At 42.5% G+C, this 16,633-nt stretch overlaps 1 protein-coding gene across 15 annotated transcripts in view; it reads left to right on the top strand.

Annotated features, from left to right (window-relative positions):
- NEK11 (NIMA related kinase 11) overlaps window positions 1-16,633 on the top strand; it is a 291,003-nt gene that overhangs the window by 44,978 nt on the left and 229,392 nt on the right. For 13 of the 15 annotated variants that reach the window (XM_088840715.1, XM_088840700.1, XM_088840697.1 and 10 more), the window contains one exon: window positions 14,201-14,366. In XM_088840715.1, coding sequence (XP_088696841.1) covers window positions 14,201-14,366 — 166 coding nt within the window. Of the gene's footprint in view, window positions 1-4,544; window positions 4,680-14,200; window positions 14,367-16,633 lie in introns of those variants that run through there. The other 2 variants (XM_088840709.1, XM_088840706.1) reach the window with 2 other exon arrangements.

Raw genomic sequence — 16,633 nt, 5'->3', positions numbered from 1 at the left:
TCATGGTAGGCTTTGCATCACATCTGATTATCTCATTGAAATCTTCAGTTCTAGGATATTTGTAATATTCAAAATAAAACCTGGCATGAATTATGCATTAGAATTTTGCATTTTGAATATTGACCTAACAGTAATTGTAAATTTGGAGCATAGAACAGTCGTAACAAGAGCTAACCTGATTATCTGTGGTAAATTATTCTTTCACATCCTACTGACATTGTCATCCTTAATTTCGTTGCTGACTAAACAGGATCTTTGTTTGCTCTAAGATCAGTACCTTTCAAAGTGTGATGGAGCGAATGAGTGGCTCATTGCATTGAATCTTATGTTCAGTTCAGTTGTTCAGTCATGTCTGACTCTTTGCGACCCCGTTGACTACAGCACAATAGGCCTCTCTGTCCATCACCAACTCCCGGAGTTTACTCAGACTCATGTCCATTGAGTCAGTGATGGCATCCAACCATCTCATCCTCTGTTGTCACCTTCTCCTCCCACCTTCAGTCTTTCCGAGCATCATGGTCTTTTCAAATGAGTCAGTTCTTAGCATCAGGTGGCCAAAGTATTGGAGTTTCAGCTTCAACATCAGTCCTTCCAATGAATATTCAAGACTGATTTCCTTTAGGATGGACTGGTTGGATCTCCTTGCCGTCCAAGGGACTCTCAAGAGTCTTCTCCAGCACCACAGTTCAAAAGCAGCAATTCTTTGGTGCTCAGCTTTCTTCACAGTCCAACTCTCACTTCCATACATGACTCCTGGGAAAACCATAGCTTTGACTAGACGGACCTTTGTTGGCAAAGTAATGTCTCTGCTTTTTAATATGCTGTCCAGGTCGGTCATAACTTTTCTTCCAAGGAGGAAGTGTCTTTTAATTTCATGGCTGCAGTCACCATCTGCAGTGATTTTGGAGCCCAAGAAAATAAAATCTCTCACTGTTTCCATTATTTCCCCATCTATTTGCCATGACGTGATGGGACTGGATGCCATGATCTTAGTTTTCTTAATGTTGAGCTTTAAGCCAACTTTTTCACTCTCCTCTTTCACTATCAGCAAGAGGCTCTTTAGTTCCTCATTTTCTGCCATAAGGGTGGTGTCATCTGCATATCTGAGGTTATTGGCATTTCTCCCGGCAATCTTGATTCCAGCTTGTGCTTCATCCAGCCTGGCGTTTCTCAATGGCAACCCACTCCAGTATTCTTGCCTGGAAAGTCTCATGGACAGAGGAGCCTGGTGGGCTGCAGTCCATGGGGTCGCAAAGAGTCGGGCATGACTGAGTGACTAACACTTACTTACTCTGCATGTAAGTTAAATAAGCAGGGTGACAGTATACAGCCTTGATGTACTCCTTTCCTGATTTGGAACCAGCCTGTTGTTCTAACTGTTGCTTCTTGACCTGCATACAGATTTCTCAGGAGGCAGGTCAGGTGGCCTGGTATTCCCATCTCTTGAAGAATTTTCCAGTTTGTTGTGATCCACACAGATGAGGATTTATTAGTTACACTAGTTATTTCTAAACTTTCATCATGGCCTGAATGGACCAGCAAACATCTTAAGCAGTAGTTGGGTGAAATGTCTCTGAATCTTATGCTATTGGTATTTATTTTTGTTCTCAAGACATGTTACTGCATTGTTGAATAGTTTTGAATCAAATGAGTTTTACACAATTGAGCTTTAAAAACTGGCCCTCACACACACAGTGTCACACTTGCAGGTTTTTTGTACCTAGGACAACCTCAGAAATGTAATTTTACCACTTTGCTGTTGCTGTTGCTGCTGCCGCCAAGTCGCATCAGTCGTGTCCGACTCTGTGCAACCCCATAGACGGCAGCCCACCAGGCTCCCCCGTCCCTGGGATTCTCCAGGGAAGAATACTGGAGTGGGTTGCCATTTCCTTCTCCAATGCATGAAAGTGAAAAGTGAAAGTGAAGTCGCTCAGTCATGCCTGACTCTTCGCGACCCCAGGGACTGCAGCCTACCAGGCTCCTCCGCCCTTGGGATTTTCCAGGCAAGAGTACTGGTTACCACTTTGCTGCTGCTGCTTCTGCTGCAAAGTCACTTCAGTCGTGTCCGACTCTGTGTGACCCCATAGATGGCAGCCCACCAGGCTCCCCCTTCCCTGGGATTCTCCAGGCAAGAACACTGGAGTGGGTTGTCATTTCCTTCTCCAGTGCATGAGAGTGAAAAGTGAAAGTGAAGTCGCTCAGTCGTGTCTGACTCTTCGCAACCCCATGGACGGCAGCCCACCAGGCTCCTCTGTCCATGGGATTTTTCAGGCAAGAGTACTGGAGTGGGGTGCCATCGCCTTCTCCGAAACAGTGCTTAGTGTGGTGTTAATTTAGATCATTTACTAGTCAATGAAAATTGATGGAGCATCTACTATGTGCTAAGAGTTGTGCTAGACACTGAGACTGTAGAAAGGAGCAAAATGTAAATGTTCTCAGTCTGGAGTTGGAGACCAAGAAATAAATATAAAAATACATAGTTGTCAGAGTGGTAGTCACTATGGTGGAGGTAATGAATGAGCTGAATTTTGAAGCATGGGGAGTGCATAAACTTGGTTCCATTCAGAGATATCAAGTCTGCCAGGTGCTGGAAATCCCACTGAATGGACTCTGAGCTGACTTTGGATGCCTGCAGGCCCGTATGGGAGCTCATAGACTTTGTCCCAGGACCTAGCCCTGAGGGGTCAAGAGAGATTTCTCTTGCATAGATGCTTCTCATAATGCCACCACGTGAATAAAAATCACTTGCATTTCTTGAAACTTTGTCCTACCTTCTTCTAAAAATTATAACGATCAGCCTTGTGCCTCTAACACCTAATAATATCATCCATAATTTCTTAAGTTTGAGGCTTCAGACTATGAAAAACAAAACAATTCCTTACATTAGCAACTTTTTCTATCTCCACAGAATTATAGAAAAAAATATATATATTTTTATTTATTAAAATATGTTTTCTTAATTTGTGGTTGGGGAGCAGGAGTGGAAAAGAGACCAAATATTTTAGAAATTGTTTTTTGTTTCCCTCAGTTATTTTCATCTCATATTTTTTTATTTGTATATTTGTCTCATTTTTATTTTTTGATTGCTGGACTATCCATGTCCATGCCCTTTACTTCCCTCTTTTCCTCGTTGTCCTTTATTTTAGAAATTTCCTATTTGCTATCACAACTCCAATGTCTCTACCCAAGGGAAGGAAAGAAACAGTCGTGAAATTTTAATTTTTCTGAGTCCTGATACATTTTGATAACTGCTAAGATTTTGACATATGAGAATTTTGAATCAGTAAATAAAATTGTTTTCAAATTATTTAAAGAAATCCCATGTGATCTTAGTTTCCAGATTAACTAGCAACAGATAATTTCTAGTCCTTTATTCAAATACTTTTTTCTCACAATAGATCCATTTTTGTATAGTTCATTATAGTTTACTTAGATTTTTTTTTGAAGATTTGTCAGTTCAGTTCAGTTCAGTCGCTCAGTCGTGTCCGACTCTCCGCGACCCCATGAATCACAGCACGCCAGGCCTCCCTGTCCATCACCAACTCCCGGAGTACACTCAAACTCATGTCCACAGAGTCGGTGATGCCATCCAGCCATCTCATTCTCCGTCGTCCCCTTCTCCTCCCGCCCCCAACCTTTCCCAGCATCAGAGTCTTTTCCAGTGAGTCAACTCGTCTCATGAGGTGGCCAAAGTATTGGAGTTTCAGCTTTAGCATCAGTCCCTCCAATGAACATCCAGGATTGATCTCCTTTAGAATGGACTGGTTGGATCTCCTTGCAGTATAAGGGACTCTCAAGAGTCTTCTCCAACACCACAGTTCAAAAGCATCGATTCTTCGGCGATCAGCTTTCTTCACAGTCCAACTCTCACATCCATACATGACCACGGGAAAAACCATTGCCTTGACTAGACGGACCTTGGTCGGCAAAGTAATGTCTCTGCTTTTTAATATACTATCAAGGTTGGTCATAACTTTCCTTCCAAGGAGCAAGCGTCTTTTAATTTCATGGCTGCAATCAGCATCTGCAGTGATTTTGGAGCCCAAAAAAACAAAGTCTGACACCGTTTCCACTGTTTTTCCATCTATTTCCCATACCAATGTCTAAAAAAAGAGCCAGGTTATCTTTTCTAGTTTAAAATGGGAGACTTAGCACTTTCTAAGGAAATAACACATAGCCCCTGTTCTCAAGGGGCTTCTCTCTGTTCTAATCTTTATGTACAGCACAGCTAAACCTAACTTCCGTCCTTTGAGTTTTCACAGCCTGAAGTTTGTATAGATGAGTGGAATGTTCACCACACTCTCCACTCTGCTTCTAATCTCTTTTTAAAAAGTATCCTCTTTCTTCTTGTAGCAAAGTGTTGGTATGAGGCTATCTTTGGCCACCAGGATGGCTTAAAAATAAGAAAGACCTATCTCCCTAGCAGGAAGTCCAGAGGGAGAGTAGTTACTGGTGATGGAGTCAGCAGGGGTGTTGGTGCCACCCCATCACCCAGCCTGCTATCTCAGGGCAGTTCCTTCAGGATGCCAGCTGGCTGCCAAGGCTGAAGGACTCACAGGCAAATGATAGCAGTGCAGAGAAGGAAGAAATGGGACTTTCCTCCCATGCTTCTCTTTTTTTATCAGTGAGGAGCATCTGTCCCAGAAAACCATCATGAGACTTCTCCCCATATCTCTCAGGTCAGAATTACACCACATGTCTAGACTGATCACTGGCAAGGGATTACATGGTGGGCTTAGATCAGTTACAAATCACCCAGGGACTGGGCGAGAGCCACCGGTGTCTCTTAATTAAGCCACAGTGTTTAATGACTTTGCTCAACTGTGTGAATAAGAAAGACAGAACTGTCTGACCATTGTTGGGAGGTGTGTGGGAGAAGGAGAGGGTGAAAGAGTCCTCACTGCTTCCGAAGAGAATTAGAATTGATTGTATTACATCCCCGGTGGTAAAGATAAATTTGCCAGGCTGTGGAAAGGAGCTCCAGGACACTGCTCATCATGAAGGGAACCCATTCATTTTTTGGCTGAAATGAGAGGAAAGGGCTGTTTGTTCTTAGTAAACTCTCAGGATACAGTCCCAGCAGCCTTGGTGAAGACTGTGACTTAGATGCAGGGAGGAGATGGCTATCTGGCCATGAAGGTGCAGATACACAGCCTCTCAACCCCCATCAATTCACGCTTACTCACGGATTCCTGGGCTCAGCCATGGACTCTCTGTCAAACCGTTGGAGGGGGGCTTTGCACAGCAGAGCAGTTACATTGTCTCTTCCCCATGTGACTTCCAAGAAGCCCCCTGGGAAAAGGCTGGTTGGGGTCTGTCCAAAATCCAACTCTGTTCTTGCATTGACACCAGAGGTTCCCTGTGGACAACCTCCATTGAGCACCAGTGCCGTTTCTAGCCCTGAGATGTGTGTTAAAGCCATTTCTGTTTTTTAAATTTGCACGAATAGGAAAAGTCATTGAATTCACATGATCATTAGATACTTTTTATTCAGGCAATATTTACCTTCAAAACTCCTACTTCGAAAGTTTCCATTTACTCTTTTCTGTTCCTTAAAAATAAAAGGCAACTTGCCTAATTTGTTAGGATACCAGCATTGAAACACTGCGTGGAACCTGTCACCACAAATGAAAATATAATCTAAACAGGGGCCAGGAATAGCATATTTGCCAAACAAAAATATCTGAAACACTTCTACTCTTATTTGTTCTTCATTTTTATCTGTATTGTTATTATTTTTTTTTATTATCTATACGCTTATATGCTGCTAATGTGTTTGTAAACTAACTCTTGAAAAGCATTGTTGTTGTTTAGTTGCTAAGTCATGTCTGACTCTTTGCGATCCCATGGACTGTAGCCCTTCAGGCTCCTCTGTCCATGGGATTTTCCAGGCAAGAGTACTAGAGTGGTTTGCCATGCCCTCCTCCAGGGGACCTTCCCGACCTCAGGATCACACCCCGTCTCTTATGCCTCCTGCATTGGCAGGCATGTTCTTTAACACTACTGCCACCTGGGAAACCCTCAGGATCACTATATCCTAGCTCTCTTCAGGCGTACAGATAAAATAGAGCAGCATTTAAAGTGCAGGAAGTTTCCTTTATTCATCCTTGTGGAAGATATTGTTGGGGCCCCACCTATCCCCTGGCTGATCAGCATTTCCTGGACATGGACCCAACGTCCACCTGCCTCACAGGCAGTTCTGCCTGAGGCATCCCTGGCTGTCAGGGCCTCTGTGCTCCAGCCGGAGAATTGATACTCACAGGAGCAGCCTGAGCCAGTAGGTGAAGGGAGTTGGTCCCTGCCCTTGGGCAGAGGAGACCAGAGGTGTGTACTATGCCTGCCCCCAGGGTTCTTCCACAGAGTTAAGCCCCAGTCGTCCACAGTGATAACTGGCTTGATAACAGACCCTCGAATGGCTCCCCTCCCTTGACTTCACTTTCCTACCCCCTGTTACTGCCTGGATTGATTTCCTGCTTCATGTCCTGTCTCAGTGTTTGCTTCCTGGGGACACCGAACTGAGAGAGTTCTCTAGAACAGAGCATGGCTCAATACCCACGTTATCTTTTAAAATCTAGTTATATAAAGCTCAAATGCTTTTGAGGGGATAAAAATTGGGATAGATGAATGGCAGGGGGAAAGGAGGAAGGAGTAGTTTATGAATCTGCCAGCTTTTTAGATCTTTTAAGAAACACCCTTTCCTGTAACATTTTTATTCCACATCCCATAATGTATACTGTAGTTGTGTGTGTGTGTGTGTGTGTGTCTGTGTATGCATTACTGTAGAGAATGATATATAGATGCTGAAATTCTCAAGTAGTTTTCTTTTTTTGAAAAATCACATGCTTATTAACTCTCATAGCCTATTCAGGTAATGCAAACATAGACCTCCTTCTGCAGACTATTGGTTTATAGAGGGCAAATAGTGTGTGTTAGTCGCTCAGTCGTGCCCGACTCTTTGTGACCCCATGGACTGCAGGCTCATCTGTCCATGGGATTTTCCAGGCAATTTTTGTAGAGGGCAAGTAGTAAAGAATGATAAATTCATGTCTTATGCTACTTGGAATCCACTTGGGGAGAAGGCAATTCAGCTAACTACAAAGTAGTTTCTGTGTGCAAAAGTGGAATGTCCTGGGGCTCCAGTCTATTGATTTTGTCTTTTTTCTTTTCTCAAAGGAGGGTTAGAGGTCCTCACCCCAATCCCTGGCTCTATTATTGCATCTATCATGAAGTTGTTCAAGTATTTTTACATTTGTTGGCATTCCCCATGATTCTGAGCTTTCTTGGAGGGCAGGAGTTTTGTCCTTTCTGTCTTTGTATCTTTGTTTTATCCTTTTCATTTTTGTGTCCCCAGGATATGGCATTGTGTTTGGCATATTGATAGCAGTCAATAGATGGTGAAATAACAGAAACATGAAACTTTTGATGTGGGGGGCGGGTATTTGGCAGTGGCTGCCTTGTGCCTTGTGTGGACCCTGAAGTCAAGCTCAGAAGAACTTTGCTCCCTCGTTGCTGGTGTCTGCTGCGGGCACCTGTCCCTGCACTGTATGGTGATGTCATTTGAGTCCCTTCTGTGTCCAAAACCTACAACATGCCTGTGATCAGGGGTGGGGAGGAAAAGACCAGATGAATCAGAGTTTTTGCTCTGAAACAAACTGGAGTCAGGAATTTAATTGTTAAAAACAAAGGTGGCTCATAGATTATAGCGTGTGATGATGATCTGTAAAATAATTTTATTCTTCTCTCTGACCATAGATATTAAAAATGTTTCTGAATTGCTGAAAGGAAAAACAGCTGAAATGAAATAAAATTCCACCTGTAGTATATAGTCTTCACTAACACCTACAATTTTTTTCAGCTACTTCTTTAGGTATGTTTAGTTCCTGGCTTTTCCATTTTTTATTAATGTGCCATGTTTTTGAATAAATATCACTCTGCCATTTTTCATGTCCCTTTAGATTTTAAAGGGGATTAAATAACTTTTAAAAGGAGGTTTGTTCACTCTTACAATCCTTCTACCCATAAATGGCCCTGAATCCCTCAGAAGATTCTAAGTTTTAAGACACAAACAAGGGAACAAAAATAAACCTAAATGGGTCAGAGTTTTGGAGGTTCAGTTTTAATTATCTCAAAATAAGAGCTTCATGGGACTAGCTCACGGTGCTTCTGTGACACATAATCACGTGAGTCAGGACTCCAGATGCAGATATGAGCAGTCACCCGCTACACAGTGGAGGCAGAAGGGGATGCGTGCTGAACACAGATGGCTCTTACAGCTGAGGGGGCTGTGGGGTCAGTGAAGGCCAAATATCCAGGGACGTCAGCTGGAACCATGCCATGGAAGTGGCCCACTACCACTGCCCCCAGGCCCACGCCATTTCTTAGGATGGTGTGTGTGTGGGGCTCCTGTGCCCACCCTGTCCCTCCACAAGCTCACCCCCAAGGCAGGGTCCCAGGTTGGTCCAATTGACTGGCAGAACCTATGTCCTACATTGGCATCCCAACTCAAGGCAGGCGGGAGATGGAGGAATTGTTTGCTGTCTGTTTGCTTTTATCTAGGGAAGGCAGGAACCACAGCCCAGGGATCTACTACAATGTAGGGAGGCTGTCTAAGATGCTGTGCAGCTAACAGGACAGATGTCTGCTACAATAACATCTCATGAAAATAGCAGGCAAATTGTCTAAATTGCTTGGCCTCTAGTGTTAAAAAAAATGTGTAGCAAAAAGATGAGAAGGAAATATACAAAATTGTTAATGTTGATTATATCTGTGGTGGATTGTGGTCTATGTTTTGTTTTCAGATTTTTCTATAATAAAGCTATATTTTCTTATAAACTAGAAAAATAAGACCTGACCATTAAAGAAAGGATTAGTTAAAATAATTGCTGCCTTACTAGATGGATGAAAACTCTTGGAAGTCCTGAGCAGACTGAATAACCTGTTAAATAGGTGAATATTTAAATTTTTTCAAAAAGCAAAAAGTTACTCTCTTATTTAAGCTGAGGTTAAAATCTATTTCCTGTGACTTTACCCTCAGTGGGTGCAGTGGCTGCTGATCAAATTAGAGAGTCATGGCAGCTTAAATCAGGAGGGCCTCAAGCATCACTCACCCTAACTTTATAGCACCCATCTCTGTTTGAAGTTTTAGAAAATACAAACACAGACACACATTAGTGCACACTGATCTGTTGGCTTCTCCAAGAGACCCAAGGGCAAGGGTCAGGAATCCTCAGAGCTCACTATACCACAGACCTGCAGCAGGTGCTTCTGCACTCCTCACTGAGGTTCCAGAGTTCTTAGGCCGTTTGGCTTACTTGCCCCTTGAAGATCTTTCCTGCACTCCTATTCCTTGCTGGACACAAGGAAGTGTGCAGTTCCTGCTTTGGAAAGACAGCCATGACTTCTGCTCTGGGGTTCCCCTCCCCATCTGGGGAGTTCTGTTTCCCACCCCGTCCTCTGGACCTAGTTTGGGGAACATGAACTATTTTCAAGGGTTCAGTGTACCTAATGTTCTTGCTCCTGCTCCAACTTGTTCTGAGGGTCTCTTTCTCACTTCAGGCAGGGAGAGGATCCTCATCCCATTGGTCAGGGGCTCCTTCAGATCTTTTTTCTTTGGCCTTGGTCTCTCCTTGAAGAATCAAAAGCTGGGAATTTGACTCATGTTCTCTGTAGTTTGTGGTGTCATCTTTTTCCTGACACAGCCTATGCTGCTTGTTCAGTGGGAAATATGTGAAAGACTACAGGGAAATTTGGGGGAAAACAACCCTGAACATCTCAAAGACATCATTTATATGGAAGGTGGGCCAATTTGACGGGAGTGAAATTAGCTATAGTTATCCAGATTTCCAGTCACTCTCCAAAGTTTGTCAGTTCACTAGTGATTCTGGAAAGAAACATTGCTGCTCAGGAAAGAGAACAGAAACTTTGCAAAATTAGTGAGTCTGAGGGGGTGCCTGTCTTTGCAGCTGCTAAAAAGCTTCTCCCAAATAACTGAAGTTCTAATAAAATAAATATCTGTCATGTTACTTAGCAGTGGTTGACAGACTGAGTGTCACTGAGCAGGGACACGCTTCTTGACTTGGTAAGTTTCTTTGCTCTTCTCAGCTGATATGACTCCCACACTATGTGACATGCAGTGAGTTTCCTCCACCAGTTTTAGGTAAGAAAGGTCAAATATCTTTGCTTCTGCTAAAGATGATTGTATTAGATATTACCTGCCGTGATAGCCCTTCCTTCATCCACAAAGCTGTGGACAAATGAGATTTGATGCTTTATCATCAGGCTGTCAGATGGGGCTCAGATAACTGTATGTAAAATCCCATGCTCTGTTGCACAGTAGTTGATGTTTGCAAGGAAAAAGTAAGTATCTTAAAGCTTTTGATAGCATTTGTTCCTTCCCAGTAAGAGAATACTGCAGGTTTGTGTGTGACTTTGTATCGCCATGCATGTTAACCACTGTGACTTTTACAACTGCAAGTTGGCTGGGACATGGTGAGTACTGGAAAAACACCATGAAGATGTCATTTGGCTGCAGCTTTGTCATCTTCAGGAATTACAGGAGAAGAGCTGCATCCGTCATTTCAAGCCCCTTTATTATACCAACAGTTTGAGATGTCACTCTTAATCACATGAAATCATTTTAAACCAAATTCTTGCTAGAACAGTCTCTCTGTAGAACACGATACCAAGCAAGAATTTCTCTGGAATCCACTCCATTATCAAGTAGGGGTCCGGTAGGGTGTTCAAGACCTAACAAAACCCATGTGATAGCCCCTGTCTGATGTGACTGGAGGTGATCCTTGGTTATATAAGCGAACAGCTTTAAAATGATGAAACAGCATAACTAAAACATTTATACCCAATTTAAGGAAAATATTATTGTACATTTTCTCTCATTTTTTGATGTACAGCCAATGTCTAATGTCCTTTCATGAGAGGTCTCTTCATCTTTTTTGCATAAACTTGATTAAGTTTTCTAAGTTTGCTGCTGCTGCTGCTAAGTCACTTCAGTCGTGTCCGACTCTGTGTGACCCCATAGACGGAAGGCCACCAGGCTCCCCCGTCCCTGGGATTCTCCAGGCAAGAACACTGGAGTGGGTTGCCATTTCCTTCTCCAATGTGTGAAAGTGAAAAGTGAAAGTGAAGTCGCTCAGTCGTGTCCGACCCTTAGCAACCCCACGGACTGCAGCCTACCAGGCTCCTCCATCCATGGGATTTTCTAGGCAAGAGTACTGGAGTGGCTTGCCATTGCCTTCTCCGTTTCTAAGTTTACCTTCTTTAAAATGAAATGAAAATTTAGCAGTCTCAGTTCAGAATGCTAGATTTTTACATTTTTAAATGAATGTTTTAAAACTGCCTTAACAGTTACTTAACAGCAATTTTTTTGCAACTTGTCATCATTAACCATTGTGGTAAACATTTGACCTAGTTTTTCTAGCAGAGACAGTACTTACTCACCCTTCATCAGTTTGTCACATTTAAGTTACAGATTTCTAATACTGGGTACAAGTGGTACAAACAGGTTTGGGAATAGAAGCTGTGACTTGGCTAAACACATATCTCCACTGGAAGGTGGTCCAGAGAGTGCCTGCTGGCTGCAGCATCCCCAGTACAAACAAAGGCAGCCCTGGGCATCTGTTAGAAAGGACTGCAGAGCTCTGGTTAATCTAGGATTTGGTTATAGGGCCTTTAATTAAGAGTTTCTACTATAAATACATTTTCATTAATATGCATAGGTAGAAACTCTTAAATAACATTACTACAAAATGTATTCTAGTACAGGTCCTGCAGAACTTATCTTAATGAACAGCTAAGGCTCACTTCTAATCAGTGAAATCTGTCTGCACACATAATTGGTGTGCTAAAGTGCTTCTCCCTGGCAGTCGGTTTACACCGTGGCACTGTAATTGGGCTGTTCATCAGTCTTTCTTTTGGTAGATGGGAAGAGATAATGTTTTGGTCCACTCCTCATTAGTTATCACAAATTTTAAATTAATAAATTGGAGAGATGATGAGCTCTTGTTCCATTTATACATGCTTGAATACCTCTGTCAATGTTTTTATATATTTTTTTCTTCTCCTAAATACTGGTAGCTCCTAAATACTCCTAAATAAAGTATGATATGCTTAAGGGTAGTTTTAAAAAGAAAATAAATAGATATTGATTCTGCTTATATTGAGTTGATTTGGAAAATTTTAGAGATGAGAGACAGAGAAGCATGTGTATTTATACGCAGAGTCAGAGAGGAAAGGAGAGAGTCAGAAAGAGAATCAGATGCAGAGATACAGTGACAGATTTTATAATTATATTCACACACACACATATATATATGTATTAATATACAGTGAGTGAGAGAGAAAGAGAAACACCAGGATAGGAATAGCGAGAGAAATAGAAGAGCAGACAGAAACAGGAAAGTAGATAAGGAGATGCAAGTAATACGCAAAGAGGCAGAGAAAGACAGAAATAGAGATGACCTGAGAGGCAAGGAGAAATGGAGACACCTAGCGGCTGAGGGAGAGCCATCTCGGCCATGGCCACTCAAGCTTAGCTCTGTCTCCACTGGTTTGAGCAGAGGGGAGGGCGGCAGGTGCAGAGGGCCCCGCCAGGACAGAGGCAGGCCAGGTCCCCAGGAGTCACAGGCCGGAGCAGACCTCTGAGTAGGTTATGGCATGGGCTTTAATTAGATGGTCCTGTACCACTGTTCATATCTATTAAATGTGTATTTTAGTTCTTAGTTCAGTTCAGTCGCTCAGTTGTGTCCGACTCTTTGCAACTCCATGAATCACAGCACGCCAGGCCTCCCTGTCCATCACCAACTCCCGGAGTTCACGCAAACCCATGTCCATCGAGTCGGTGATGCTATCCAGCCATCTCATCCTCTGTTGTCCCCTTCTCCTCCTGCCCCCAATCCCTCCCAGCATCAGGGTCTTTTCAAATGAGTCAGCTCTTCGCATCAGATGGCCAAAGTATTGGAGTTTCAGCTTCAACATCAGTCCTTCCAATGAACACCCAGGACTGATCTCCTTTAGGATAGACTGGTTGGATCTCCTTGCAGTCCAAGGGACTCTCAAGAGTCTTCTCCACAGAAAAATAAACGACCCAATCAAAAAATGGGCCAAAGAACTAAACAGACATTTCTCCAGAGAAGACATACAGATGGCTAACAAACACATGAGAAGATGTTCAACATCACTCATAATCAGAGAAATGCAAATCAAAACCACGAGGTACCATTTCACACCAGTCAGAATGGCTGCTATCCAAAAGTCTACAAGCAATAAATGCTGGAGAGGTTGTGGAGTAAAGGGAACCCTCTTACACTGTTGGTGGGAATGCAAACTAGTACAGCCACTATGGAAAACAGTGTGGAGATTCCTTAAAAAAATGGAAATAGAGCTGCCATATGACCCAGCAATCCCACTGCTGGGCATAAACACCAAGGAAACCAGAATTGAAAGAGACACATGTACTCCAATGTTCATTGCAGCACTGTTTATAATAGCCAGGACATGGAAGCAACCTAGATGGCCATCAGCAGACGAATGGATAAGAAAGCTTTGGTACATATACACAATGGAGTATTACTCAGCAATTAAAAAGAATGCATTTGAGTCAGTTCTAATGAGGTGGATCAAACTGGAGCCTATTATACAGAGTGAAGTAAGCCAGAAAGAAAAACACCAATACAGTATACTAACGCATATATATGGAATTTAGAAAGATGATAACGATAACCCTGTATACGAGACAGCAAAAGAGACACAGATGTATAGAACAGTCTTTTGGACTCTGTGGGAGAGGGCGAGGGTGGGATGATTTGGGAGAATGGCATTGAAGCATGTATATTATCATATGTGAAACGAATCGCCAGTCCAGGTTCAATGCATGATACAGGATGCTCGGGGCTGGTGCACTGGGATGAACCAGAGGGATGGGGTGGGGAGGGAGGTGGGAGCGGGGTTCAAGATGAGGAACACATGTACACCCGGGGCAGATTCATGTCAATGTATGACAAAATCAATACAATAATGTAAAGTAATTAGCCTCCAATTAAAATAAATAAATTAAAAATTGCAAAGTGAAAAAAAGAAACAAGAAAAAGAGTTTTCTTCAACACCACAGTTCAAGAGCATCAATTCTTTGGTGCTCAGCTTTATTTTAGATCTAAATGTATTAAAAATTTTTTTTTTTTTCCTGCAGAAAGGTACTGAAGGAGATCTGTATTGGAGAACTCAATCCAAATGAGACTGTGCAGGCCACTTTGGAAGCCCAGCTCCTTTCCAAGCTGAATCACCCAGCTATTGTCAAGTTCCATGCAAACTTTGTGGAGCAGGATAACTTCTGCATTATCACAGAGTACTGTGAGGTGAGACTCTCCTTCTGCTTTTGAAATCTTAACAAAAATCTGTTTCATAGTGAAAAGGTGTCTGTAAAGAGATATCTCAGAAGTTGAATGAGCCAGCCACAAAGTGAATATAAATATTACCTGGGATATTGTGTCTTGCTGCTAAGAGTGATCATCTCTAGGTAACTGGCAAACTGTTTCTGACCAAGGGTTTCTTTTTGGGGGAAAACTCAGAATCAATGTATTTTAAGGAGGAATTGCTGCTTAAAAATGATCCAGCATTTTTTTGGTGTGTGTGGGTTGGGGGATGCATCCTTAAGCCTCTTACAATGGTTCGATTATTAGATGGACATTTAAAGCCATAACAGAGGCCTGGGCAGAGCAGAGGAACACCGCCTGAGTCCTGGATTCTAGCTCTGTGGTTTGTTTTCCCAAATGGAAAATTGGAAGTGGGAATACAGCTCACTCTCCCCATGAAAAGTCTTGATGTTAACTGACTTGTGATTCATAGCTTCAGGTATTTGCAGTTTTCCCTGCCATTCCATGTTCCCCCCAAGTGATAATAGTTGTGCATTTTACTGAGCCTCAAGTGAATATGAAGTTGCTGAGAAAGGTGCCAGGGGTGGGGCTGGCAAGGTGCAGCGTAATGTGGGTCTGTGTGTTCACTCCTGAGAGGCTAGAGAGAGGAGAGTTACAGGAGTTGTGTCAGAAAGAGAATATCCAAACTTGACCCTGCTCAGGAAGTATCTCTCAGAACATTCCGAGAGCTAGCGTAAGTCAAATGCAGCTTTAAAGAATCTTGTGTTTAGAATGTGTTCAGTTCATCATCTGGGTGTTGCTGGAGCCCAAGGGAAATGATGCTAGGAAGAAAGAAGATGCTCTTTAGAGTGGGTGGCAGGCCTATTTGGCTCAGAGAGTGCTGGGTATTTGAGATGCAGAAAAGAAGAGGAAGGAGAAGCACCTCGGAAGGAGTAAAGATAGTTACGAAACTCAGCCTGGATTTGCTTTACACAGTAGCTGCTGTGTCATGTGAAATGAAACCAGTAGCCAAGTTAGAATATTTGAAAATTTGATACTGTCCAGGTCTTAGCTCTTCCCCTTCAGGACAGTCTCCCTGGCACAGCCTTGCTGGGAGTTTGCCCATCAACTCTACTTGAAGGAGAAGGAGGGGAAAAAAAGAAAAATAACCAGAACATTTGAGTGATTATTTCTCCTTCATCCAACAGATTGTTAAGAAAATCAGTAAAATGATGAGATGTACAGAATGTGGCTAAGAACACCTACTCCAGCAATTATGTCACTGATCCATGCAAAATCCAGGGATTTACAAATTTAGCTACACTGTTAATCATTTTTTCTTTTTGCCCCATTCAGTTAATAAACTATTTACTGTGGGAAACAACTGACTCCTATTGCTTTTACTGTTACTGCTACCTCTGCTGCTGCTTTCAGCACACTGAATTTTCCACAGAGACTTTCTCAGTTGTAAACTATTTTTCACTGTAGTGAGAACTGTTCAGTGGAACTTTGTGTGATGATGGTAACGCTCAATATTTGTGCTGTCCAATATGGTAGTTGCTGGTCACATATGACTCTTTAGCACCTGATGAAGTGTGGCTAGTGTGGTTGAGGAGCTGAATGTTAAACTTTATTTAATTTAAATTAATTTAAATGTAAATAACCATGTGTAGCTAGTGGCTACCATATTGAACAGATCTTGATGATAAACTATAACTTTCTTTCCTTATATTAATTTTTAATTATTAATTTAAATGTAATTTGGATCTACTAGAAAAGTTACAAAACACAGTGAACTCCCATATATCCTCCATCCAGATTTCAGTTCAGTTCAGTTCAGTCTCTCAGTCATGTCTGACTCTTTGCGACTCCATGGACTGCAGCACGCCAGGCCTCCCTGTCCATCACCAACTCCTGGAGTTTACTCAAACTCATGTCCATTAAGTAGGTGATGCCATCCAACCATCTCATCCTCTGTCGTCCCCTTCTCCTCCCACCTTCAGTCTTTCCTAGCAGGGTCTTTTCAAATAAGTCAGTTTTTTGCATCAGGTGGCCAAAGTATTGCATTCAGCTTCACCCCTTCCAATGAATATTCAGGACTGATTTCCTTTAGGATGGACTGGTTGGATCTCCTTGCAGTCCAAGGGACTCTCAAGAGTCTTCTCCAACACCACAGTTCAGAAGCATCGATTCTTCGGCTCTCAGCTTTCTTCACAGTCCAACTCTCATATCCATACATGACTACTGGAAAAACCATAGCCTTGACTAGA

This window comes from Moschus berezovskii, chromosome 1, assembly GCF_049115385.1.
Source record: "Moschus berezovskii isolate FMDL1 chromosome 1, NW_MosBer_1.0, whole genome shotgun sequence".
Lineage (NCBI taxonomy): Eukaryota > Metazoa > Chordata > Mammalia > Artiodactyla > Moschidae > Moschus > Moschus berezovskii.
Note: the sequence above shows the minus strand (reverse complement) of the source record. Positions and strands in the feature narration are given on the sequence as shown.